Here is a 25,054-nt window from a genome sequence, read left to right as displayed (position 1 = left end):
GGGACAGTGGACCGGCCCCGTTGAAAAAGTTTGCTGACCCCTGATCAAGGGTCTGGAAACCGAGCCTGATGAGGAACGGTTGAAGGAGCTGGGTATATTTAGCCTGGAAAAGAGGAGACTGAGAGGAGATAGGAGAGCCATCTTCCCATATCTCAAGGGCTGGATAGATAGAGCAAACTTGTTTTCTTCTGCTCTGGAGGGCATGACTCGAACCCAAACCAATGGCTTCAAATTATGAGAAAGGATATTCTGACTAAACATCAGGAGGAACTTTTTGGCATCAGTAAGAGCTGTTTGACGGTGGAACGGATTCTCTCGGACGGCAGTGGACTCTCCTTCCTTGGAAGTTTTTGAGCAAGGGTTCGGTGTCTGTCCATCTGTCATGGATTGCGGTGGGGGGGGTCAGACTAGATGATCCCTGGGGATCCCTTCCAATTCCGCGATTCTACAGAGAGAGAGAATTTCTATCTCTCCTTACCCTAGAACTCACAGGCCTGTTGTTGTGGGAATTAAAGCAGGAAGAAGGAGAACTACGTACCTTGAGCAACTTGGAGAAAAAGTTGGATACAAAGGCAGATAATTAAATCCACGTTCCACAGATTTAATTGGGGGCGCAGGGACTTCAGAGGACGAGATGCGGACAACTCTAAATCAGATGTTTTGAGACTACAATTCCCATCATCCCTGACCACTGGTCCTGCTAGCTAGGGACGATGGGAGTTGTAGTCCCAAAACAGCTGGAGGGCCGAGTTTGGGGGTGCCTGCTTTAGACCCACCAGTGTGACAAGTGAACCGCTCAAATGCCCCCCACCCCTTTCCCAGAGCAAAAGAGGGGTGGTCCAGGAGCCATGGCTGCCTCTTCTGCCCCCCACCCCATTCCCAAAAAACAAACAAGTCTGAGATCGTTTCCATGAGCTGATGTTTATTCCGTCTCATCCACGGGGCGGCTCATTCTCTCACCGCCCCTCTCTTTTTCTGCTCTTCCGCACTCCCTCGTTTCCTGCTCCCTCGTTCTCTCTCATTTCGCAGATGGATTAGAATGAGCAGGACCAAGCGCTAGCGCTGGGGGCAGGCAGGGGTGGACCGGGAGGGTCTTGCTGGACAAGGGTTTCCCGGCACCCGGGGGTCCCTTCTGACGTGGCAGAAGGGGAACACAAATGCCACCCTCTCCCTGGGGGGGCTGCACCTACAGATGCGGGGCCCATTCACACAAACACACACACACACACAAACACACACCCTTTCTTCTCAAGGTCCAGCTGCCTCTCAACAGTCCCCTTTTTCTTCTTCTTCCTTATCATCGTCATCTTCCTCTCCTCCTGGGCTGTGGTCAAAGGCCTTCCAGCTGCAGCCGGCCGGAGTTGGGGGGGGGCAGCGTCAGCGGACACAGGCGGCAGCAAAGGCGGCAACGGGCAGCTTGAAATGGCCAAAGAGAGCGCAGGGTCTTTGGCGGTCAGGATCCCACGGCGGCAACACACGGCTGTCCATCAGGTCGGTCCGTTTTCCTGCGCCCCACCGGGAAAGGACTCTGCCCCCTTCTTCTGAGCTTTAGAGGGGAAAAAGAACAAAGGTGACCCCAAAGAGGTCAGCTTTTCTGCAAAAGGGGCTTTTTAGGGGGCCCTGCCACCCTCACCCAGTTCCAGGAGGCTGTGCAGAGGGGAGGAACTCTGCACGCGCTCAGAGGTCCTTTCCCCAGCGCCAACGGAGCCCCAAGCGCTAGCAGTCGGTCTGTGGGCCTGCCATTCGTGCCCCAGCTGCCCGACCCCACTTCCTGGTGGCAGTGAGCCCCAGCACCTAGTTGCCCATCCACATACCCAGCTGGTGCCTCCCTTTGGCTTCTGCCCGCTCCTTGGCATCAAAATACCAGATGGTGATGGCATACCTAGGGGGAAAGCAGAGCGGTGACAGTTTTGCAAGGTTCCTGTGCTGTGCGGAGGGAAAGCGACAGTTTTGCAAGGATCCAGTGCGGTGCCGAGGAGCTGAGCTCTCGCACGGCTCATGCTCGGCTCGGTGGGGCTTGCGCAGGACGCAATGGGCAGAACTGGGGAGGAACCGGGGGGTAGTCCCAGTTCCCCATCCCAGCCACTAAAATGCAATTTGGGAAGCCAGAGCCAAAAGCACAGAGATTTCTGCACACAGGGACACCTCTCCCTTCTGCAGGATCTGATCTCTTTCCGCAGGGCCTGTAAGACAGAGCTGTTCCACCTGACCTTTGGCTTGGAATCAACTTGATCCCCTTCCCCTCTATCCTTTCTCCTTCTGTGATGGAACTCCTATTTGGGGACTTCCCTGGCTTTTTTCTGGCCCACCTAGGACCAGTCTGGATAGTTGGCCTCAGTGAAGATTGGACGTTTTGATCCCCCAAAAGTTTTGGGTTTGAGTTTCTACTGAAATGAGGCTGTGTTTTAATGTTGTACTTAATCTTGTTTTTAAGTTGTATTTTAATCAATTGTTTTTATACCTGGTGTTAGCCGCCCTGAGCCAGGTCTTGGCTGGGGAGGGCAGGGTATAAAGAAATTATTATTATTATTATTATTATTATTATTATTATTATGCAAGGCCGCCTTCGTTTCCTAGAAGCGGAAGGAAGAGATCTTCTCAGGATGGAAAAGGAACCTGCCCCCAATTCCTAGATCCAGTGTTAGGGAGGATTGTGGCTGCTCCCAAAGGCACTCTGCACGCACTCCATTGCTCACCTTTTGCACAGCTACGCCTGGAGGGTGCTGCTGCTGCTGCTGCTCCCCAGTGAGGCCTGTCTCAGAGCCTTGCCCAAGCCCCAAATACTCAATGAAGAGCAGAGTAGGAATACCATTAATAATAATAATATTAATAATTTTAATAAGACAGAGGGCCTTCTCGGTAGTGGCGCCCACCCTGTGGAACACCCTCCCTTCAGATGTGAAGGAAATACCGTATTTTTCGCTTTATAAGACGCACCAGACCACAAGATGCACCTAGTTTTTGGAGGAGGAAAACAAGAAAAAAATTATTCTGAATCTCAGAAGCCAGAACAGCAAGAGGGATCGCTGCGCAGTGAAAGCAGCAATCCCTCTTGCTGTTCTGGCTTCTGGGATAGCTGCGCAGCCTGCATTCGCTCCATAAGGCGCACACACATTTCCCCTTACTTTTTAGGAGGGAAAAAGTGAGTCTTATAGAGCAAAAAATAAGGTAAGTAGCTATCCTTTTTTTAAAAGACATCTGAAGGCAGCCCTGTTCAGGGAAGTTTTTAATATTTAATGCTGTATTGTTTTTAATACTTGATTGGGAGCCGCCCAGCGTGGCTAGGGAAACTCAGCCAGATGGGCGGGGTATAAATAATAAATTCTTATTATTATATTATAATAATACAGTGGTACCTCTGGTTGAGAACGGGATCCATTCCGGACTCCCATTCGCAACATGAAAAGCCCGCAACCTGAAGCGCCGTATCTGCACAGGTGTGCGGTGCGAATTGGCGCTCGTGCACATGCGTGAAGCGCGATTTAGCGCTTGTGCGCATGCGCGAGCGTCAAAACCCAGAAGTAACCCTTTCCAGTACTTCTGGGTCACTGAGGGATGCAACCTGGAAAAACATATCATGAGGTATGACACTGTAATAATAATAAAATAACAGCAATAATATATACAGAAAGCGATGCGTAGGAGGAAAGAGAAGGGGTTCCATCCTGACTGGGAGTTAGAGGAGGAAGGACTTCCTCCCCCCCCCCAAAAAAAAAAAATCACTGTTATTATTTATTAAATTTATAGATCAGCCTTCAGGGTATTTCAGCTGCTGCAAGTCCTCCTTGGAGACAGAAAATATACCTCACAAACTAAAAGTATCTAATGACAGCACTCCAATGAACGTTGGGTTTTTTTATATGGCAAAATTGAGGCATATGGTCGCTCAGAGCCACTGATATATAGAATCAGGATATGGAAGGGCCCCTCAGGGGCCATCTAGTCCAACCCCCTGTCATTTAGGAATCACAGATAATGTAATGAACTATTATTATTATTATTATTATTATTATTATTATTATTATTATTATTTTAGTTGTGCCCCCGCCCATCTGACTCAGTTGCCCACTGTGGGCAGCTCCCAACATATATAGAAACATAATCAAACATCAAACATTTAAATCTTCCCCAAATGCAGATGTCTGGCTCATTTAGGACGACGTAGAACCTTTATTCTCAACCCTGATTGACACTCAAAAGCGGAGAATACATTTATTTTTATAAATCTTTTGCAAAGTGTTTTCTTGTATTTTGTTGGAAGCCGCCCAGAGCGGCTGGGGAAACCCAGCCAGATGGCCAGGGTATAAATAAATCAATTATTATTACGACCCCTTTGGAATTTATTTTTGTACTTTTCTCCCTCCAGGCTGTGACGCTTGATATCTTAAATTTTTTATTCTTCTACACACACACACACACACACACACACACACACACACACACACACACCCTTTGTTATCATTTTTGGGTAATAATTTTGAAAAAGTCACTCTGCGCATCCTCAGGGGCACTCCAGCTCTGGCATCCGACAAAATCTGCCGATGGCTTACACACACACACACACACCCGGCCAGCCGGACCAGGAGTCGCAACCCCCCACCAGCATTGGGCCCACACACACCCCCCATTACCTGGTGGCGTAGGCCGGCTTCACTTCATGGGGGTTTCGCCGGTCGGACCAGAAGATGAGCAGCCGGTCAAAGATGGGCTCAATATTGGCCACCACCGAGCGTCCCTCAGGGTAGATCTGCAGGATCCCACCGTGAACCTGGCACAGACGGGGAGACGTCAAAGGGTCCCTTCGCAGACGGACCCCAAGGTAGCACGAAACTGACACCCAAGTCATTCATTCGCCTCCTGCCCCTCCCAAGCACCCTTGGGTGGGGGCGTGAGAATACTGAATGCCCCTCTGGAAGAGGACTTCCTAGCTGGGCATTCAGGGTGCTCAAAGACGGGCGCCTACGGGTGCATCTGGGGCACAGAAGGACATGCGCGACAACTCAAGGACGGGGGCTGGGGGGCAGGAAGTTGGGGCGATGCTCTAGCCAGGCACTGAGGCCCAGGTTGCTCTGGGGTGAAAGGGGGAGCACCTTGGATGTGGAATAATAACAATAATTTATTATTTATACCCCGCCCATCTGGCTGGGTTTCCCCAGCCACTCTTGGCAGCTTCCAACAAAATATTAAAATCCATCAAATGTTAAAAGCTTCCTTAAACAGGGCTGCCTGGAGGTCCAGGTTGGGGGGGGCGGCACTGGTGGCCCCCACTCCACCCAATGCAAGTAGGACTAGAAGAGGAGTCCAGAGGATGGATCAGGCCAGCATCCTGTTCTCACAGCGGCTGAACAGATGCGTGGGGAAACCCGCAATCAGGATTCGAACACAAGACCTTTCTCCGCTCCTGGGGTTCCCTGCCTCCAGGGATGAGAACAACTATCCGGCTGGGAGCCACCCAAAGCCCTCTCCTCCTCCTCTGGGAATTGGTCCAGTCCTCTCTGAAAGACATCCAAGTTGCTGGCCGATGCTGCGTCTAGTGGAAGGGAGTTCTGCAGTTTAACTCCCTGCTGCGTGAAGAACGACTTATCCGTCCTGAATCTTCATCATATGCCCTTGAGGTCTTTTCTGGGAACTTGCCCGGAGACCTTCAGGTATAGGGCGGTATATAAATTCAATCAGTTCTAGAGTTATTGTGGGGGGGGGGGCAAAAACTTGTCAGGTTGGAAGGGACCCCAAAGGTCTTCTAGTCCAACCCCTTGCAATGCAGGAATCTCAGCTAAAGCATCCCTGCCTCTCGGTTGCCTTTCCTATAGCCTGAAAAGTCCCGAACGCTGCAACCTTTTCTGCAATATCCATTTTGAGACGAGGCAACCAGAACAGGACACTGGACCCCCAATCCGGTTGCACCACAGATTTTGCAAAACGGCCTTGTGATTTGGGCGTTTTTATTCTCAGTCTCTTTCCTAGAAATATGGGCCTCCAACTCCCATCAGCCTCAGCTGGCATGACCAAGGATCAGGGATGACGGGAAATCAGGAATACTGAAAGGGGGGTGGGGGGCGACAGAGTCTCTCCCCCCCCCCTACACACAAACACCGCTCCACTCTCCAAACCCAGGAAGAATTGACCTTTGAAATTACCTGCTGCAAAACGGATGGGGAGGTTCCCTCGCTCCAGGACTTTTATCCAGGATGGCGAAAATGGAACCTCCAGGCTTAAAAGCAGTCTACCACATGAATACTCATTTAGAGTAAAGGGCGATTGCCTGAGGGGTTTTCGCCAGGAGTATCTGGTTGGCCAAATTGGGGGGAGTTCACAATGTTGGACTAGGTAGCTTGAGGGTTCGCATCTGTCTTGCAACCCCAGAACAGAGTCAGGGAATTTCCCCTACGGAAAACGGTTGCAGCATTTGGGACTCCTCTGTTTAGGGAAAAGCCGAGTTAAGATGTGACGTGACGGACGTTTTTCTCCTTCTCTCATAACGCCAAGTCGGAATATTCAGGACAGTTGAAGGGAAATCCTCCTTCGTGTGCCACAGAGTCGGACTGTGGAACTCTCTGCCACTGGAGGGTGTGAGGGCCACAGCTTCAAAATATCAGACAAATTCATAGAAATCAGTAAGGCTCTCGGTGGCTACTGGCCCCAAAGGCTCTGCTCAGCCTCTGAATCCCAGTGTCTGGAAACCCCAGGAAAGGGAGAGTTGCTCTTGTGTTCGGATCCTGCTGGCTGGTTTTGCATAATGGGCATCTGGTGGGCCACTGTGAGGGCAGGATGCCGGACTCGATGGGCCCCCTTTGGCCTGATCCAGCAGCCAGGCTCTTCTTTTGCTCTTATGGAGCCTCCAGCAGCAGGAGCAGTCTATCACGATTCCTAGGATATATGGGCTCTTTGGCCACTGTGAGGACAGGAGGTTGGACCAGAAGCTTCACGGATCAGGCCCACTCTCGGCAGAGACCTTCTCCTTTCATAAGCTCTCTGCTGAGCCTCCGCAACGGAAAGAACCCAGGAGTCCTGGCGGAAAGACCCCGCGGCCAAAAGACTTTGGCTGGGACTTTCCGTGCGCACCAGAGAGTCGAAGCCCAGTCCCTGCAGTCCGCCAACACAGGGCAGGCACTCTGCATATGCTCAGATGCACACGCTTTCTATCGGTGCTTCTCGTGGCCCCAGGACTGAGCCCTGCGCTCTTCGCCTCCAAACTTTCTTCTTCCGCAAGCCGAGAGCAGGACCTTGGAGTCCTAGGCTACTGAAGGAACCCAGGCGTCCTACTGAACCCAGGTCGGCCCCCTGAGCACAGGAGTTTCGCCTGCTGGAGGGGGCAGAGGAAGGGGCACAGAACGGAGGGCAGGGCGTCGGGGAAGAGGAAATGTGTGCCATGCATGAGACCAGGGGGGTGGGCAGAGGGGCAGGTGGCAGGTGCAGAGCCCCCCCTCCCCCACGTACCTTGCTGTCCCAGTGCCGGTTTAGGTAATAGATGCAAGTGACGCAGCGCCCGTCTCCGTGAGGGTTGTCCACGTGGCGCAGGTACCCCCTGCCGTTGCCGGGGTAACATGCCACCATGGCCTGGAGGGGAGGGGGGAAGGGAGAGGAGGGAGGGGTCAATGCCAGGGGTTGGACCAAACACAGCTCCAGGGCCGCCTCTTCCCAGCTCCGCCCCCCTGCCAGGAGCTCCACCTCCCGGCTCGCCTATGATGAAGGGAGAGTCGCCTCTAGGCAAACAGGAAGCAAAAACAAGGAGCCAAAGCCCGTATTCTCCCTTTTGGAAAGCGATCTGCATGGGGCAGATGGGGAGATTAATTTGCAAAGCGCCCACCCCCTAGCACCCCCGCTCTGGAGCCGGGTGGGCAACAGCGGAGGAGGCCAGTCTGTAGCTTTTCCTAGGGGGCAGCATGCATCGGGGGCGAGCAGGAAAGGAAGGGGGACAGGCAGGCAGGCAGACGCAAGGAATTTGGGGGTGTCCAATTGTTAAAACAACTCAAGTCGAGTCCGGAAGCCACTTCGGCAGGAAGACCAAATCCTTTCATGGAATCCTGGAATGGTCGAGTCGGAAGGGAACCCGGGGATCATCTAGCCCAACCCCAAGCAAGGCAGGAATTTGCTGGCTTCTTTGTCTACCAGTGGGTGGCGCTGTGGGTTAAACCACAGAGCCTAGGACTTGCTGATCAAAAGGTCGGCGGTTCGAATCCCCGCAACGGGGTGAGCTCCTGTTGCTCGGTCCCTGCTCCTGCCAACCTAGCAGTTCGAAAGCACGTCAAAGTGCAAGTAGATAAATAGGTACCGCTCCGGCGGGAAGGTAAACGGCGTTTCCGTGCGCTGCTCTGGTTTGCCAGAAGCGGCTTAGTCATGCTGGCCACATGACCTGGAAGCGGAACGCCGGCTCCCTCAGCCAGTAAAGCGAGATGAGCGCCGCAACCCCAGAGTCGGCCACGACTGGACCTAATGGTCAGGGGTCCCTTTACCTTTTTGTCCACCTATTCCTTGCCTGCCCTTCTCCCCGACATCCTAACGTGCAAGAATTAAAGTGCATTGTTAAAAGGAGTTTAGGATAACTTCCCACTATAAGGTGGATCCCTAGAAAAATGCCGAGAGACAGAGCAAACAGGTGAGTCTTCAGCAAAAGATGAAAGCAGTGGAAGGAAGGTGCAAGGCACATCTCAGTGGGGAGGGGGTCCCCAAGCCAAGGGGCCTCAACAGAAGACCCTCTCCTCCCCCTGGGCTGCCACCCACCCACCTGGAGCCCCTACAGCCGGAGGAACCAGCAAGGTGCCTGTCTCAGCAACCAGAAGAGTCTGCGGCAAAGGAAGCAAGACGTTCAGGTTTTGGGGTCCCGAGTCGCCCAGGGCTTTAAACACCCGTGAGGAGGTGTTTAAATAATAATAATAATTTATTATTTATACCCCGCCCATCTGGCTGGGCTTCCCCAGCCACTCTGGGTAGCCTCCAACAAAACACTAAAATACAATAACCTATTAAACATTAAACGCTTCCCTAAACAGGGCTGCCTTCAGATGTCTTCTAAAAGTCTGGTAGTTGTTGTTCTCTTTGACATCTGGTGGGAGGGCGTTCCACAGGGCGGGTGCCACTACTGAGAAGGCCCTATGCCTGGTTCCTTGTAACTTAGCTTCTCGCAGCGAGGGAACCGCCAGAAGGCCCTTGGTGCTGGACCTCAGTGTCCGGGCTGAACAATGGGGGTGGAGACGCTCCTTCAGGTATACTGGACCGAGGCCATTTAGGGCTTTAAAGGTCAGCACCAACACTTTGAGAATTGTGCTCGGAAATGTACTGGGAGCCAGTGTAGGTCTTTCAAGACCAGTGTTATGTGGTCTCAGCGGCCGCTCCCAGTCACCAGTCTAGCTGCCGCATTCTGGATTAGTTGTAGTTTCCGGGTCACCTTCAAAGGTAGCCCCACGTAGAGCGCATTGCAGTAGTCCAAGCGGGAGATAACCAGAGCATGCACCACTCTGGCGAGACAGTCTGCGGTCAGGGAGGGTCTCAGCCTGCGTACCAGATGGAGCTGATAAACAGCTGCCCTGGACACAGAATTGACCTGCTCCTCTGTGGACAGCTGTGAGTCCAGGATGACTCCCAGGCTGCGCACTTGGTCCTTCAGGGGCACAGTTACCCCATTCAGGGTCAGGGAGTCCTCCACACCTGCCCTTCTCCTGTCCCCCCAAAACAGTACTTCTGTCTTGTCAGGATTCAACCTCAAACTGTTAGCCACCATCCATCCTCCAACCGCCTCCAGACACTCACACAGGACCTTCACCGCCTTCACTGGTTCTGATTTAAAAGAGAGGTAGAGCTGGGTATCATCCGCATATTGATGAACACCCAGCCCAAACCCCCTGACGATCTCTCCCAGCGGCTGCATGTAGATGTTGAAAAGCATGGGGGAGAGGACAGAGAACCTCGAATTAGGTCCGGAAAAGAACCGGCAACCAGCTGCTTTAAATTGGGGCTCATAGGAGATCTAAAGAGAATCCTAGACAGGAATCGGGCTGCCATGTTTGGGACCGACCAAAGTGTCCCAGCAGTCTTCAAGGGCAGCCCCAGGAGGAGCACATTGCAGTAATCCAGCCTGAAAATTGCCAGAGCGTGGAGTTGTAGCGGCCAAGTCGTCTCTGTCCAAAAGGGGCTGTAGATGGAGAGAAACGTGTGCGTGTCCCCAATACTGAGGCCACCTGAGCCCCCCCAGGGACAGGGGCAAATCCAGAAGCCCCCCCCCCCAAAGTGCAGGGGAGCACAGCCCCCCAGCCTAGACTTGAGAACCTGGGATACAGCACATCTCTGCCTTTTCAGGATTCAGTTTATTATTATTATTATTATTATTATTATTATTATTATTTAGATTAGAATATAATTTTTAAAATGATTAACAACAATTAACAATTGGTAATAAGAATAATTGAAAATAATTAAAATTAGTTAGCAAGGGTAACTATAGTTAAAAATGATAATTGATTATATATTGATAACCCGCCCTCATAAGGTAGGTTACTACATTAAAACACAACATTAAAAACTATTCAATGTACAGTTACAGTTACAGAGCCCTGTTCACATCCTGAGGTAAACGCAACCCGCAGGTCGCAATTCGCCACTTCCACGCATGCGCGTGACGTCATTTTGACCGTCTGTGCATGCACAAGCGGCGAAACCCGGAAGTAACACGTTACGTTACTTCTGGGTCGCCGTGGAGCGCAATCCAAAAACGCTTAAATCTGACTTGGCGTCGTGGAGATTCGAACCGCTGACCTTCTGATCGGCAAGTCCTAGGCTCTGTGGTTTAACCCACAGCACCACCCACTGGTGGACAAAGAAGTCGGCAAATTCCTGCCTTGCTCGGGGTTGGTATAGATGATCCCCGGGTTCCCTTCCGACTCGACCGTTCCAGGATTCCATGAAAGGATTTGGTACCTCTGGATACGAATGGGATCCGTTCCAGAGCCCTGTTCGCATCCTGAAGTAAACACAACCCATGGGTTGCAATTCGCCACTTCCGCTCATGCGTGTGACGTCATTTTGAGCACCTGCACATGCACGAGCGGCGAAACCCGGAAGTAACGCGTTCCTTTACTTCCGGGTTGCCGCAGAGCGTAACCTGAAAGCGCTCAACCTGAAGAAACTTCAACCCAAGCTGTGACTGTAATTTATGAAAAATGAGAACAAAACTCCCCTGCCTTTGAACACAGCAGAAGCCAAGCCTCCATCCTGAGAACAGTTTGAGGAGGGGTCCCCAAGGCCGCCAGGGGGATCCTGACCCCAAGAGCTTGCTCCCTCCGCCCACAACTTGCTTGGGGTACTTCTTCCCCGCACTGCGAGCCCCTCGTCCCTGCGAGACAAAGACAGGATGCGCTCCCACAAACGCCCCTCGTGCAAATCCAAAACACGCGACACCTTTTTAGGGTCCCTCGACCCTGAGCAAAAAGAATTCTGCGTATGCCCAGAGGCCCTTCTCCGCTGCTAAAACGGAAAGCGGGGGAACAGCAAAACTACTTCCAAAGTCAAAGCCCTGGAGAGGAAATTCTGGAGGGGCGAAAGCTTGAGAAATGAAATCTGATTGGAATTAATTTTATAATGAAATGATTTTATAATGTTTTATCATTTTACTGTTGTTAGCCGCTCTGAGCCCGGCTTCAGCTGGGGAGGGCGGGATATAAATAATTTTTTACTATTATTATTATTATTATTATTAATAATAATAATAATAATAATAATAATAATATTATTATTATGGCAGTGAAGATTGGAGGGTGGTTGGGCTATGAATGTGCTTATTATTATTATTATTATTATTATTATTATAGCGCTGACACCTGAGATTTTGGAGGGGGGGCGTGGAGAGACAAGAAAGGGTGCCTGACCAGGAAGGAGACGCTGGGCAGGGGGGGGGGGGAAATGATTTCCCAACAGATCTCTGCCCCCCAACAAACAAACAAAAATAAAGTGGGGTTGCAAGCAAAGCCAGTGGCCAAAATCTCACCGCTTCTCAACCCTGCAAGAAAGTCCACGGCAGAAGGGGGGGCAGAGAAGGAGGCGAGAGAGGCTGTAATCTCTCTCCCCCCCCCCCCCCCGGGGGGGCACAAGGCTGGTGCGTCCTGTTCCCTTGCATTCCCGGTAGCACCAAGGACATGAAGTCCCCGTGACGCAGGATCTGCTCTCGGACCAAAGCGTGGAAGGCTGCCGGCGGGGTCAACCGAGGACACGGCTCAGCTCTGCCCTTAGACGCCTTGAGATAATGAGCCCCTTCGCGCTCCAGGAGGCGGCGGGAAGGGGGGATGGCATGCTGTGCCTCGGTTTCCCCTTCGCTAGGCGCCTGCAGGGGCCGTGCCAGGACATGGAGGGAGACCCCACACAAACCCACAAGCCAAGAATCAGCTCTCTGGCAGGCTGGCAAGGCCCCAATTTTGTGCACCCTCCGCAGTGGGGGTGCAGGGGAACAAAGGATGCGATAAGCAGCCGCTGGACCATTTCCCGCCGTTCTGGAGGAAGTATCCTGGCAACGCTCGACTTGACCGAACGGCATTAATTGCTGCGGCGAATCTGCAGCTGCGTTTGATCTCTGTAGCTTTCTGAAAGGCTGTTGTGAATCACAGGGAGCTCAGGGTTTGCTGGAAAGCAGAATAAAAATATAAAATCGGACCGGCTTTTTGGGGGGAGATGGGGTTGGAATCCAGGAATTTGGGCTTCCTCCCCCTGTCCCCTTTCTGCACCTGCTTTAAAATCCTGGCAGCAACCCAGTAAGGAAAAACCTTGGACTCTCAGGCCCTCCCCACGGTCAAAGAAGAGGACCCAGGTGTCCTGGGCAGCAAAAACTTCCCTTTGGCCTGAGGCTGCCGCCCCCAGGGGAACATGCCCAAGGCAAGTCTCCTGCACCAGGGTGTCTGTGCAGGAGCACTTTCCAAAGAGTGAGAAGGGGGCCAACACAGCTGAGCCCCATGGAAGCTGGTGGGGCAGGAGGGGAGGCCTCACCATCGCAGCTTCTGCAGTAAAAACAGAGGCCCCTGTGGATTTTTTTGCAGCGTCCGCATTAGGGGATCGTTCGAGAGGACGGCACTGGGGGCCCCACCTCAATTAATAGGCTTGCCTTTCAGTTGCCAGAAGGAAGGGACTGCCAGAGGCCATCTAGTCCAACAAACCCCCCCCCCCCCCGCAATGCAGTGGTGCAGCTACCAGAGCACAGGCACGCTTCAGGGTTGCTCGGTCCGGAGTTCAAAACAGGGAGTTTTGCAACTGCCCTGGCTCCGATTGCAACCCAGTGGAAATCTCTGAGCGCCAAGTTGGCAGATGGCTCACCCCCTCCTCCGTTCATTATTATTAATTATTATTATTATTACAATGGTACCTCGGGTTGCATACGCTTCAGGTTACAGACTCAGCTAACCCAGAAAGAGTACCTCAGGTTAAGAACTTTGCTTCAGGATGAGAACAGAAATTGTGCTCCGGCGGTAGCGGGAGACCCCATTAGCTAAAGTGGTGCTTCAGATTAAGAACAGTTTCTGGTTAAGTAGGGACCTCCAGAATGAATTAAGTACTTAACCTGAGGTACCACTGTATTATTATTGTTGTTGTTGTTGTTGTTTACTTGTACTTCCCTGGCCACTCTGGGCGGCTTCCAACAAAGATTAAAAATACATTAAAATGTCACACATTAAAAACTTCACTGAATAGGGCTGCCTTCAGATGTCTTCTAAATGTCAAGTAATTGTTTATCTCTTTGACATCTGGTGGGAGGGCATTCCACAAGGCAGGCGCCACCACCAAGAAGGCCCTCTGCCTGGTTCCCTGTAGCTTTGCTTCTCGCAGGGAGGGAACTGCTAGAAGGCCCTCGGCGCTGGACCTCAGTGTCCGGGCAGAACGATGGAGGTGGAGACGCTCCTTCAGGTATACTGGCCCGAGGCCTTTAGGGCTTTTAAAGGTCAGCACCAAGACTTTGAATTGTGCTTGGAAACGTACTGGGAGCCAATGTAGGTCTTTCAAGACTGGTGTTATGTGGTCTTGGCGGCCGCTCCCAGTCCCCAGTCTAGCTGCTCCCTACAACGACCCTGTGAGGGAGGTTAAGAGGCTGGGAATGATTCCAAGGTGACCCAGTGAGCTTCATGACAGAGCGGGGATTCGAACCCTGATCTCCCAGGTCCAACACCCGAACCACTACACCACAATGGCTTCCTAAGGCACTTCTGCTATGGGGCAGCTCAGGAAATTAAGTAGGTGAATAAATACGGAGAAAGCCAAACGTCACTTAGAGAAGGATCTGAAATATTTTCCTTGAAGCTTGAATCTGGTTTATTCCGGATTGTTTTATTTGATGTTTTAATGTGTTGTAAACCACTTTGAGTTTTTTTCCCCCTTTAAAATATGAAGCGGCATAGAATGAAATGAATAATAAATAAATTCCATCGCCAAAAAAAAATGGCATCCAGGCATTCCGATTCGCTTATAAATCTGAGTTTCTAACACTGCCTCTACCCCAACTTCGCCCACCCCACCCCCAAAAAATATTATGCCGCCCGCAGCAAACCCCCCCAGATACGATCAAATTCCAACTCCCAGAAGGCAGGGAGAATGGCAGGCATTGCAGATCAGTAACAGCTGGAGGGCTGCAAATTTCTCTGATTCCAAGAAAGAGATGGAGGCAGCCAGGGCCTTTCCTAGAATTCACAAATCCCTCTCCCTACTGGGAGCAAAGAGTCAGGGCTGCCTGCAGGGGCGAATGCTGCGCCCCCCGTCCCAGCCCCCTGCAACCCACCCCCCCCAAAAATAAAAGATCCTGCCAAGGTTGCTGGAAAAAGCAAAAACAGAGCGAAGAGGTGAGAGGGGAAGAGCTCTGCGCTGGTCCGGCAAATCAGCTTCCATCAGCAATTTTACCCACTGGGAGGGAGGGAGCCGGGGGTCAGCCGGGGACTTTGACAAAAGGGGTCAGCCGGGGTTGCCAAAAAAGCCGCAGGGTCAGCCTGGGTGGCTCCTGACACCGATCCGGGTGCAAAGAGCTCTCTGGGATGGCTCTGAGCCAAGCAGTCTTCGCAGCTCAGCCCCGGCACTCGTTTGAGGCAGAGGGTCCCAGCAGGGAAACTGCTATCGGCTTTTATTCTGGATTACTGCAAGGTCTTCTGCATGGAGCTTCCGCCAAAGACGGCTCAGAAACTCCAGCGGGAGAAGAATTGGACAGCCAGGCTGCTCATTGGGCCAAGACGGACGGAGTCTGACTGCGCCGGCTGCCAATCGGTTTCTGGACCCCCTCCAAAGTGCCGGTTTTGCCGAGGAACCGCAATATCTCAAGGGCCGACTCTCCCCATATGAACCCACCCAGATCCTCTGGTTATCATCCGGTGCCCGTCTGAAGGAGAGGTCTGGCAGCACGAGAGCAGGGCCTTCCCTGGGTGGCTCCCCATTCGTTGAATGCTCTCCACAGGGAGGTTTGCCTGGGGACTTCACTGAGCATCTTCAGGCACCTGGCAAAAACATTCCCATTTAACCAGGCCTTGGACTGTTAAACTAAATGAGTCGAGGGGGGGATATTGTTTGTTTGTTTGCTTGCTTGCTTGCTTGCTTGCTTGCTTGCTTGCTTGCTTGCTTGCTTGTGTTTTTATGTTGTCAACTGCCCTGTGATCTTCAGATAAAATGGTGGTATACAAATTTAATAAATGAAATGAGAATAAAAATAACTTGAAAGTGAGAGGCCCTCTGAGCATACGCAGAACCCTTTCCCCTTTCAATACAGCAACCAAGCCAGCCCCTACATTGCTCCGGAAGGCAGGACTTGAACCCATGGCTTCAACTTGCAAGAAAGAAGATTCCAACTCAATACCCGGAAGAACTTTCTGACAGTAAGAAGGGCTGTTTGAATCAGAGTAAGAAGCAGAATTTGAAGGGCCTCCTGTCAGGGACCCTTCCGCTGGGATTCCTGCCTTGAAGGGGGTTGGGCTAGATGACCGCTGGGGGTGCCCTTCGACTCAACGATCCTACGATTTAGGCAAAGGCGGGCAGGAGAAGGTCAGAACGACGGCGCCGGTTGCGACAGGAGAGAGGGGCAAAGTTCTTTGCGGAAATGATAGGTGAAGAATCACAAGACCGTCTAGCCCCCTTCCCTGCCCCACAGAGCACACAAACACCAAGCGGCTCAGCTCCTCCCCCAGTTCCAGGAACGCAGGAGGGTGAGTTGGCTGATGTTTCCTAGAAATGCACCCTAGACGTCCTCAGAGACACTCTTTCCTTGCTGCACATTCCACAGTGATTCCAAAATGCACCTTCTCCAGGGACCCCACAACTATCTGTGCGCTCGTTACAGAACAGATACAGTTTTCGTCCAGCCGACACTCCCTCTGCCTCCTTCTGTCTTTCCAGGAAAAGGGACCCCCCCCAAGTCACCCCCATAGACAGGAAAAGGCTCCCACCTCCCTCTGGCAGGTGGGATAAGTTAGCGACCCCTGACAGGCACCCCAAAGAGGCAACACGGGTTGTGGAAGGGTGCCCTTGAAATGCAACACCTCCAGGGGTCCTGGGAGCCCCCCTTCTCCTCTCCAGACCCCCACCCCAAATGCAGGAGGGCCCAGGACACCCAGGACCTGCCCTGGCTGGCCCAGAGGTCGCCGGTGTCCGCAACAGCAGAGCGTTTCCACCAAAGGTCCAGCTGTTCCTGGGGGGGGCGCACAGAGCAGGGAAAAGCCCCCAACATTTCAGGCGCACGGCAAAGCAGGGGGCGCCAGGAAGACCCCCAGATCCTGCTGTGGTTCCTGCATCGCAGGCTGCAGGGGTAGAAGGCCTACTGGTAAAGCTTGAGACAATTAATCTGAGGGTTGTGGGTTCAAAAGGGGCAAAATATTCCTGCCTTGCAGCGGGTTGGACTGGATGACCTTGGGGGGTCCCTTCCAATGCTACAGTTCTGTGATTCTAGAATCGTACATCTGGAAGGGACCCCCCAAGGTCATCCAGTCCAACCCGCTGCAAGGCAGGAATAAAGATGGCGCAAGCTTGTTTTCTGCTGTTTCAGGGGGTATGATCAATATTATTACGAAGAAGGATTCACCATGGAATCGCTCAATGGTGGAGCAGCGGAGGTTTCTAAGCAGAGGTCAGACGGCCGTCTCTCAGGGATTCTTCAGCCGCAATTGCTGCGTTGCAGCGGGTTGGAATGGATGACCTCTGGGGGTCCCTTCCAAATACACCATTCCAGGGCGATACGATGGCTTTCCCAACCTAAAGGTCTGCACAAACTGCGCATTCAGAAGCACGGGTGCAACACGACCCAAACCCCCTCCCACGCTGCCACCTCGCACATGGACGAAGCAGAAAAAAGAGTCCTCTGCTCCCGTGCAGAGTTCCAAAAGGCCAACACGGACACCCACCCACCAGAAGCAAGATGTGCCCCCTCTAGGCCAGCGCAGGGACAAGAAAGCAGAGCATTTTGTAGGAACCTACTTTACGCAGCGAGGGAAATGCGCTCTGCACATGCACAGAGACAGCTGGGAGTCCTGCACCGCAGGGGTTGGACTAGATGAGCCCTGGGGGGCCCTCCGAAACTCACCTTGGTCCGTCCGCGGATGTCGTAGGTGCCCAACTTGCCGGCGCACTGAAGCATGAGCCGGTCGACATGCGCCATGAGTTCTCCGATGGCGCGGCACCCGGGCTCCCAGCCCTCCACCCAGGCGATCTGGTCCCCCCGGATGGTGTGGGGGGGCACCGCCCTCTGGCTGACCAGCTGCCCGTCGCGGAACTTTCCGCTGCGGTGGAGCCCCTCCACCTCCGCCAGAATCCGGGCGCCCAGAACCTCCCCGAGGAAGGAGTCCCTGACGCAGATCCCGTAAAAGTTCATGCAGGGCACCACGTAGTCCAGCGCCAGGTGTCCCGAGGGGGGTGCCCGGGGGTCCGGGGGGGCTTCTCGGTGACGCTTGGCCGCCCCTTCGCCTGCAGGGTCATTGTCGTCGCTGCCGGGCTCTGCCCTTCGGCGTTTGGGATGCCCGTTGAGTGCCAACAGGAGGAGGCTCCCCACGGCTGCCCCTTCGCTCTCCAGCGGGCAGCCATCTCTGCCCTGGCTGCCCCGACCCATCCTCTGGCAGGGGGGGAACCCTAGCGCGGTGTCTGGGGGGTGCGACTCCTCCATGGCATGTCCCGGGAGCAGGCGGGGGCCGGCGCCATCTTGCGGCCGGGGCGGATTCAGGTGGAGGTAGGAAGGCAGGTCACGGAGAAGAAACTCTTGGGGGTGCCATGTTGCCGTTGGGGGTGCTCAGCCCCCTTGCCTAATGGGGGGGGGGGAGAAAGGCAGGCAAGGTCAAGGCAAAGATCCGCACCAGACCAGCATCCCCACCCAGGCTGCTCTGGGCACGGGTTCAAATCATCCCACTTGGCTCCGTTTGCTGCCTTTCACGGCCAGACCTACCTCACAGGGTTGCGGTGGAGATCAAAGCTGGGGGGCATGGGTTCAAATCCCACCCACCCACCCCGGGCTTAGCCACGAAGCTCAACTGGGGGGCCAGCCGCTGCCTCTCTGAGCCGAATCCACCTTGCAGGGGGGGGGTTAAAGGAGGAAGGGGAGAAGCAGGACGGCGGGGACCCCCCCAGCTCCCTGGGGAAAGGGGTGGGGTGGGAAGGGCAGAGATAAAATAAAAAGAGGGAAAGGGGAGCGACCAGGAGAGGGACTGGACCCCCCCCCAAAAAAAAAACACACACAGAGCAGCCTCAGGGCTACCCAAAAAGCACCCCCTGCGCGCGCGCGCAAGGAAAAGGCGAGTTTCCCAACTTGGCCGGAGAACCGGCGCGATTGTTTTGGGGGGTTTGAAAAAGGGGCGCCTATTTCGGGGGGGCTCCCCGGGAGGAGGGGTCCAGGACCGCGGGGGGGATCAGGGGAGCCATTGCGGTAACCCCCCCTGGGAAGAGGGGTCCAGGGATTTAGGGGGTCCAGCCTGCGCCCCTGGTGACCCCCCATTCCGTGCCTGGTACCTCGGCTCGCCGGGAGGGATGCGGTGTCGCCCCGCAAGCGGCTAGTCCTCAGTGCGCCCCCGGCCGCCGCGAGGCCTCTTCTTCTTCTTCTCCTCCTCCTTCTCCTTCTTCCGTCGCTCCTCCTCCTCCGCCGCCCTCCGCTTTTGTTCGCCGGCCCGACGAGCCCGGCTGCGCGGGGAGGAGGAGCCTCGGCCGCCGACCCAAGGCTCGGCCGGGGAGGCGTGGCGGCGCTTCTCTGAACATGTGCAGAGCGCGGCGCGCGCGGAGACCCGCCACCGCCGCCCCTGCGAGGCAGGCCGAAGAGGAGCGCCTGTCGGAGAAGGGATGGGGGGCTCCCGGACTACAAATCCCAGGAGGATGGGAGTTGTAGTTCGCCAGCTCTCCCCCTCCCTCGGGGGACAACCTTGGGTTCCTTCTACCTTTCTTCTCCTTACGCCTTTTTGGAGCAGGGCAGCAGCGCCCGGCCATAGGATCGCGGCGTTGGAAGGGACCCCACCGGGTCATCTAGCGCAACCCGCTGCAATGGAAGGGGTCTGCTGTCCTCTGCACGGTGTCACTGCAGTGGGAAGGAAGGGGAGGGAGAGGCAGGCTGTTTCTGGGGGTTCAAGCAGCCTTGGTGGTCAGTACCAGGGTGCAGCGACTTAGCAGCTGCAGATTTTATTTTTATTTTTTAAAAGCAAGTTTCTAGATCTTGGGTAGGCAAACTAAGGCCCAATCGGCTTCTCAATCCGGCCCGCGGACGGTCCGGGAATCAGCGTGTTTTTACATGAGTAGAATGTGTGCTTTTATTTGAAACGCATCTCTGGGTTATTTGTGGGGCATAGAAATTCGTTCATCCTCCCCCCCCCCAAGATAGATAGATAGATAGATAGATAGATAGATAGATAGATAGATAGATAGATAGATAGATAGATAGATAGATAGATACCGAGTCTGAGGGACAGTGGACCAGCCTCCTGCTGAAAAAGTTTGCTGACCCTTATAATCTAGAGCTTACTGTCTGAATAGGAGGGCCAGTGTGACACAGCAGTTAGTGTGCGGGACTAGGACCTGGGAGAGACCTGGGTTCGAATCCTCACTCAGCCATGGGGCTGTCACTGCCCGCCTCAGACAAACCTGCCTCGCAGGGGTGTTGTTGGAGATTAAATGGGGAGGGGGGGAGCCATGCCCCTGCCTCCAGCTCCTTGGCGGAACAGGGGGGGAATATAACTGCAGTAAGGGAATAGGCAGCATCTGACAGGAGCTTAAGCAGAGTGCGGCTGCAATACGACTCCTGTTATTCCTCACCCTTGAGCCAAGATGAAGCCAGTGGCTCTGTGTGACTCTCTAAGCTGGCGCTCATTCTCTCGGTTTCTCTGCCTCTCACACGTAGGCCCAGGGCCCATCAGGTCCATCTTCCAGTTCTCACAGCGGCCAATCAGTGGTCCCAAATGGAACCCCACAAGCAAGATCTGAGTGCGAAAGCAACATTCCCCACCCCCGGTGCTTTCCAGCACCTGGGATTCAAAGAGTCGTCTCTCCATCCCCTTGCTACGTTTTCCCCCGCGCATTTCTGAGCATTTGCCACTCTGCAATATCCTTTTTCAGACAAGGCGACCAGAACTGGACACAGTCTTCCAAATGCGGCCGCAGTAAATCTGTAAAACGGCATCACGAGACGTCTCATCCCCGGGTTAGGATGAAGCAGAGAAACGTTTGTTTGTGGCAGGCTACAACTCCCATGAAGGGACATGGGTGGTGGTGTGGTCTAAACCACAGAGCCTAGGGTCGGCGGTTCGAATCCCCATGACGGTGTGAGCTCCCGTTGCTCGGTCCCTGCTCCTGCCAACCTAGCAGTTCGAAAGCACGTCAAAGTGCAAGTAGATAAATAGGTACCGCTCCGGCGGGAAGGTAAACGGCGTTTCCGTGCGTGCTCTGGTTCGCCAGAAGCGGCTTAGTCCTGCTGGCCACATGACCCGGAAGCTGTACGCCGGCTCCCTCGGCCAGTAAAGCGAGATGAGCGCCGCAACCCCAGAGTCGGTCACGACTGGAACTTTACCTTCACCACTCCCATGAGGCCGGATCTTCAGGGCTGATGGGCATCAGGAGCCCAAGAACATCGAGGGGGCATCATCTCGGTTACCCACCTACGTGCCCCCCCAATTCAGTCCATCCCTGTTCGGATAGATCGATCTGGCCCTTGATCGATAGAGCCGCGACTTCAGACAGCTTTACGATCCCAATCAATCACTTACAGCGGTCCGGCACGCTTCCTCCCAAGCTGCGCAATAGCTCCTGCTGTCTCTTCTCAGTCACGGCTTTTAGCAGAGTAGAAACACAGTGTGTAAAGCAGTCTTGCTCCTTGTAAGCACACATAGACAGATTCGTCTATTTACAGCTCTTTATTAAAACATTACAGCATCAAAGTCCGTCACTGCTGGCAGCCATTGCTGCAAACATGTCTCCCTCTCAGATACACAGAGGGAACATCCTTCTCCCCTCAGAGTCACAGGGGGAACTAAACAAAACAGGGAATAGTCCCGCCCAGCTTCTAAAGCTTCTGTCTCCGCCCAGCTGTAAGCTGACGTCAGCAGGTGACACACACCAGGGAATTTAACCAGATAAATTCTGAACTATAACACCCCCCCTTGTGTCCCTGCGTGATACCTGTGCAACATCTTCAGTAACACCTTGTGAGATCAATCCCTTCCCCAATGCCTTGCGCCTTCCCTTGGCAAACCTGTTTGGCATTTGTGGAACCACCTCTCAGAATCGCACTGTGCGAAACTTACCCACGCACCTGTGGCCTGGTACCTCTCTGGTGGGATACCCTTTGTTGTGCGACTGGACCTCCTAGGCACAAACTCAGGTGTTCCCTCTGACTCACTTTGATCAGCAGGTGTGTCCTCTGCATCATGGGATTCACCCTCTGACTTAAAGCGTCTTCGAATCCTCTCCATCACACTCACAGGAGAACTAGGCTGACTTTTGGGCACTCTCTTAACAACTTGTGGAGATGCCACATCCTGCTCTTGACCCTGGTCAGTGACCTGGTCGTCGTCAGCAGCCTCAGCCTCTTCTTCCGCCTCATCAGAACTGTCTTCTGGATCAGAGAGACATTCTGAGAGAACATCACGCCTGACAGGAGTCTTTGACTTTACATCCTCCTCTAAGAACTCAGCATGTTTACTGATCAGCACCTTACTCTGATCACCTGACGGGTAGGCAAACCGCCATGCACGGGCTTCTGGCTCATACCCACAGATCATTTTCTGGAATTTGGCTCCATCTGGCCCTCGCAAAGCCTCAGGCACAGAGATAACCGCAGGAGACCCAAACGTCCGCAGAAAGTGAACCTGGGGTTTGCGGCCATTTAACAAAGAGAACAGTGTGTCACCTACCAGTGAGTTGTAGACACGATTCCAGGTAAATGACACAGCCCTCGTAGCCTCCAGCCAAAACTCAGGAGGCAACCTGGCTTCTTTCAGCATCACCTGTGCAGCCTTAACCAGAGCTCCACTTCTCAGCTCTGCCACCCCCCCTTGCTGGGGTGAAATAACTGTGTGTCGTATCCCTTTCTGTTGAAAGAACTTCTGCAAAGCAGAACCAGTGTACTTAGCATTTCTGTCACTGATGATAGCTTGAACCCTGGTGGAGAACCTCTGTTCCACCCCCTCAATCCAGCTCTTGATCAGCTGTGCTGCATCCTCCCTGGATTTGAGACCGTGAGCCCAGGAATTCTCACAGCTGAAGCCAGACCGTGAGCGCAGGGTGGGCAACATCAGCTGCCCTGGGGGTGTTGCTGGACTGCACACACACCCCTTCCCAGACCTCTGGCTGAGCTGACTGGCATCAGACTCCAGCAACATGGGGGGGGGCGCAGTACATCATCCCTGAATTTGGAAAAACATTGTGAATACAGTTGGCTTATTGCCCACATTGCCCCCTCCCAACCGGGATCCCACTGTCTAATGCACAAACACACACACACACACAACCGGTCAGAAACCAGGCCAATGGGGTTGCAAGAACCTGTGGCCCCAAACATTGGAATTCAGTGGGGCTGTGAGTTGGCAACACATGGAGTGTCACAGGACCCCCATCCTTGGCACAGATGAGCAGACTCCCTCGGAAGGTCCTTCGTTGGAGGTTTCCAAGCAGAGGTTGGGTGGCTGTCTCTCGATGATCCAATGACTGCGGCATTGCCAGGGGGCTGGACTGGATGAGCCTCAGGGGTCCCTCCCAACTCTGCCGGTTCTACAGTCCTGATGATTTCCAAGCTGCCAAGCTTTATAATATCACATGCAGAGATGCAATTACAATCTACATATATAGATTGTATATGTAGGATGGCCTAGGACGCTCGTACAAACGCGACCGCCTCTCCTGGTATGCCCCACGGAAAGCCTCAATGTCCATAAATAGCAACACCCTAGTGGTCACGGGCCCTAAGGAAGTCAGATTAGCCTCAACCAGAGCCAGGGCCTTTTCAGCACTGGCTCCGGCCTGGTGGAACGCTCTGCCTCATGAGACCAGGGCCCTGCAGGATCTGATTTCTTTCCGCAGGGCCTGTAAGATAAAACAGAGTTGTTCCGCCTGGCCTTTGGCTTGGAGCCAATTTGATTCCCTCCCCCTCTTTTTCCTTTCTCCTCCTGTGATGAGGCTGCATTTTAATATTTTAATGTTTCAATATTTTAATGTTGTATTTTAATCTTGTTTTTAAGTTGTATTTATTCAACTTGTTTTTATTATTGGTTGTTAGCCTCCCTGAGCCCGGCCGTGGCTGGGGAGGGCGGGGTATAAATAAAAATTATTATTATTATATATAATCTTCAGAATGTAACTAAATCTCTCACATTTCCTCTCTGATCAGAAGGAATGCAATGGGAGACGGGTGTCTAATCGGACTGGACTGGGGAGGCATGGCTAAAATTGGGGGGGGGGCGGGATGCTCCTCTCAGTGGTACCTGCATCCCGTCACCATGGAAACCACTTCATTCTCTTCTCCCCTCCCCTCCCCCCCCCAAACAAACAAACAAACCTTCCTAGGAACTGCTGAGGCTCAGAGAAAACCAAGTCATTTAAGTCAGGGAAAGTCTTGCCCACTCCTTCCTGGAGGTTTTAGGAGGGAGGCAGGAGAGCGTTCCCAAATTGAAGATGCTCTTATTCTTCAAGCTTTAACTTTGGGCTGTATCGACTCAATGGCCAGATCCGTTGGCCTTTCGCCACCAGCCTACGCAAAGAGCTTAGAGCCGTGGCAGGAAAACCGCTGTGCAAATATCAGGATGCTCTGGGCTGGGGAGTGTGTGAGCCTGGAAAGGGATGGAGGGATGTACATTGGTGCCTCGCAAGACGAAAAGAAGCAGATCAGCGCTATTAGCGGCTTAGCGGATCAGCTGCTTAGCGGCTTAGCGGATCAGCTGATAAGCGGCTTAGCGGATCAGCTGATAAGCGGCTTAGCGGATCAGCTGATAAGCGGCTTAGCGGATCAGCTGATAAGCGGCTTAGCGGATCAGCTGATAAGCGGCTTAGCGGATCAGCTGATAAGCGGCTTAGCGGATCAGCTGATAAGCGGCTTAGCGGCTTGGGGAAAGGGGGGGGAGGGGGAAAACCCCGCAGGAACTCGCAATACATTTTCGTCTTGCAAAGCAAGCCCATAGGAAATTCGTTTTGCGAAGCACCTCCAAAACGGAAAACCCTTTCGTCTAGCGGGTTTTCCGTCTTGCGAGGCATTCGTCTTGCGGGGCACCACTGTAACTGGGAGCTTAATCCCTCCCAGACAACCTTGTCTCCTAACATGCAGCCTTGGGTAGCTGCAGTTCTCAGTAATAATCATAGTAATATATTTATGCCCTACCCACCTGGCTGGGTTCTTAGGTTTTTGCCTGGCCACCCATCTTTCCTGCTTTTACTTTGTACATCGTGGAAATTCTTTGCTCCTTAACTCTGTCTGGCTCTTTTGCCGCTTAGCAAATGCACACACAAACACACACACGCATTCATGAATGAATGAAAGAAAGGCACCACCAGTCTCCAACTTTGGAAAAAGAAAACAAAACGAAAGAACATTTTATGTAGGAGAAATCAAGTTTCACAGCCTTAAAACTGGAGGGAATGTTTGCAACCGGAGAGAGAGAAAAATCAA

At 53.3% G+C, this 25,054-nt stretch overlaps 1 protein-coding gene across 2 annotated transcripts; it reads right to left on the bottom strand.

Annotated features, from left to right (window-relative positions):
* Positions 1-902: 902 nt before the first annotated feature.
* Positions 903-19,083, bottom strand: EGLN2 (egl-9 family hypoxia inducible factor 2). Of its 2 annotated transcripts, XM_081922306.1 has the most exons (6): positions 18,931-19,083; positions 17,519-18,230; positions 7,438-7,557; positions 4,632-4,768; positions 1,815-1,882; positions 903-1,546 (listed from the first exon to the last, which is right to left on the bottom strand). In XM_081922306.1, the coding sequence occupies exons 2-6, from the start codon at positions 18,092-18,094 to the stop codon at positions 1,488-1,490; spliced, it is 960 nt and encodes a 319-aa protein (XP_081778432.1). In that variant the 5' UTR covers positions 18,095-18,230; positions 18,931-19,083; the 3' UTR covers positions 903-1,487. The 2 variants fall into 2 exon arrangements, with proteins under 2 accessions (XP_081778432.1, XP_081778433.1); XM_081922307.1 differs by lacking the exon at positions 7,438-7,557.
* Between the last annotated feature and the right edge of the window lie 5,971 nt (positions 19,084-25,054).

Source organism: Podarcis melisellensis, assembly GCF_964234715.1.
Source record: "Podarcis melisellensis genome assembly, chromosome: 8".
Lineage (NCBI taxonomy): Eukaryota > Metazoa > Chordata > Lepidosauria > Squamata > Lacertidae > Podarcis > Podarcis melisellensis.
The sequence above is the reverse complement of the archived record's forward strand: the minus strand, read 5'-3'. Positions and strand labels throughout refer to the sequence as shown.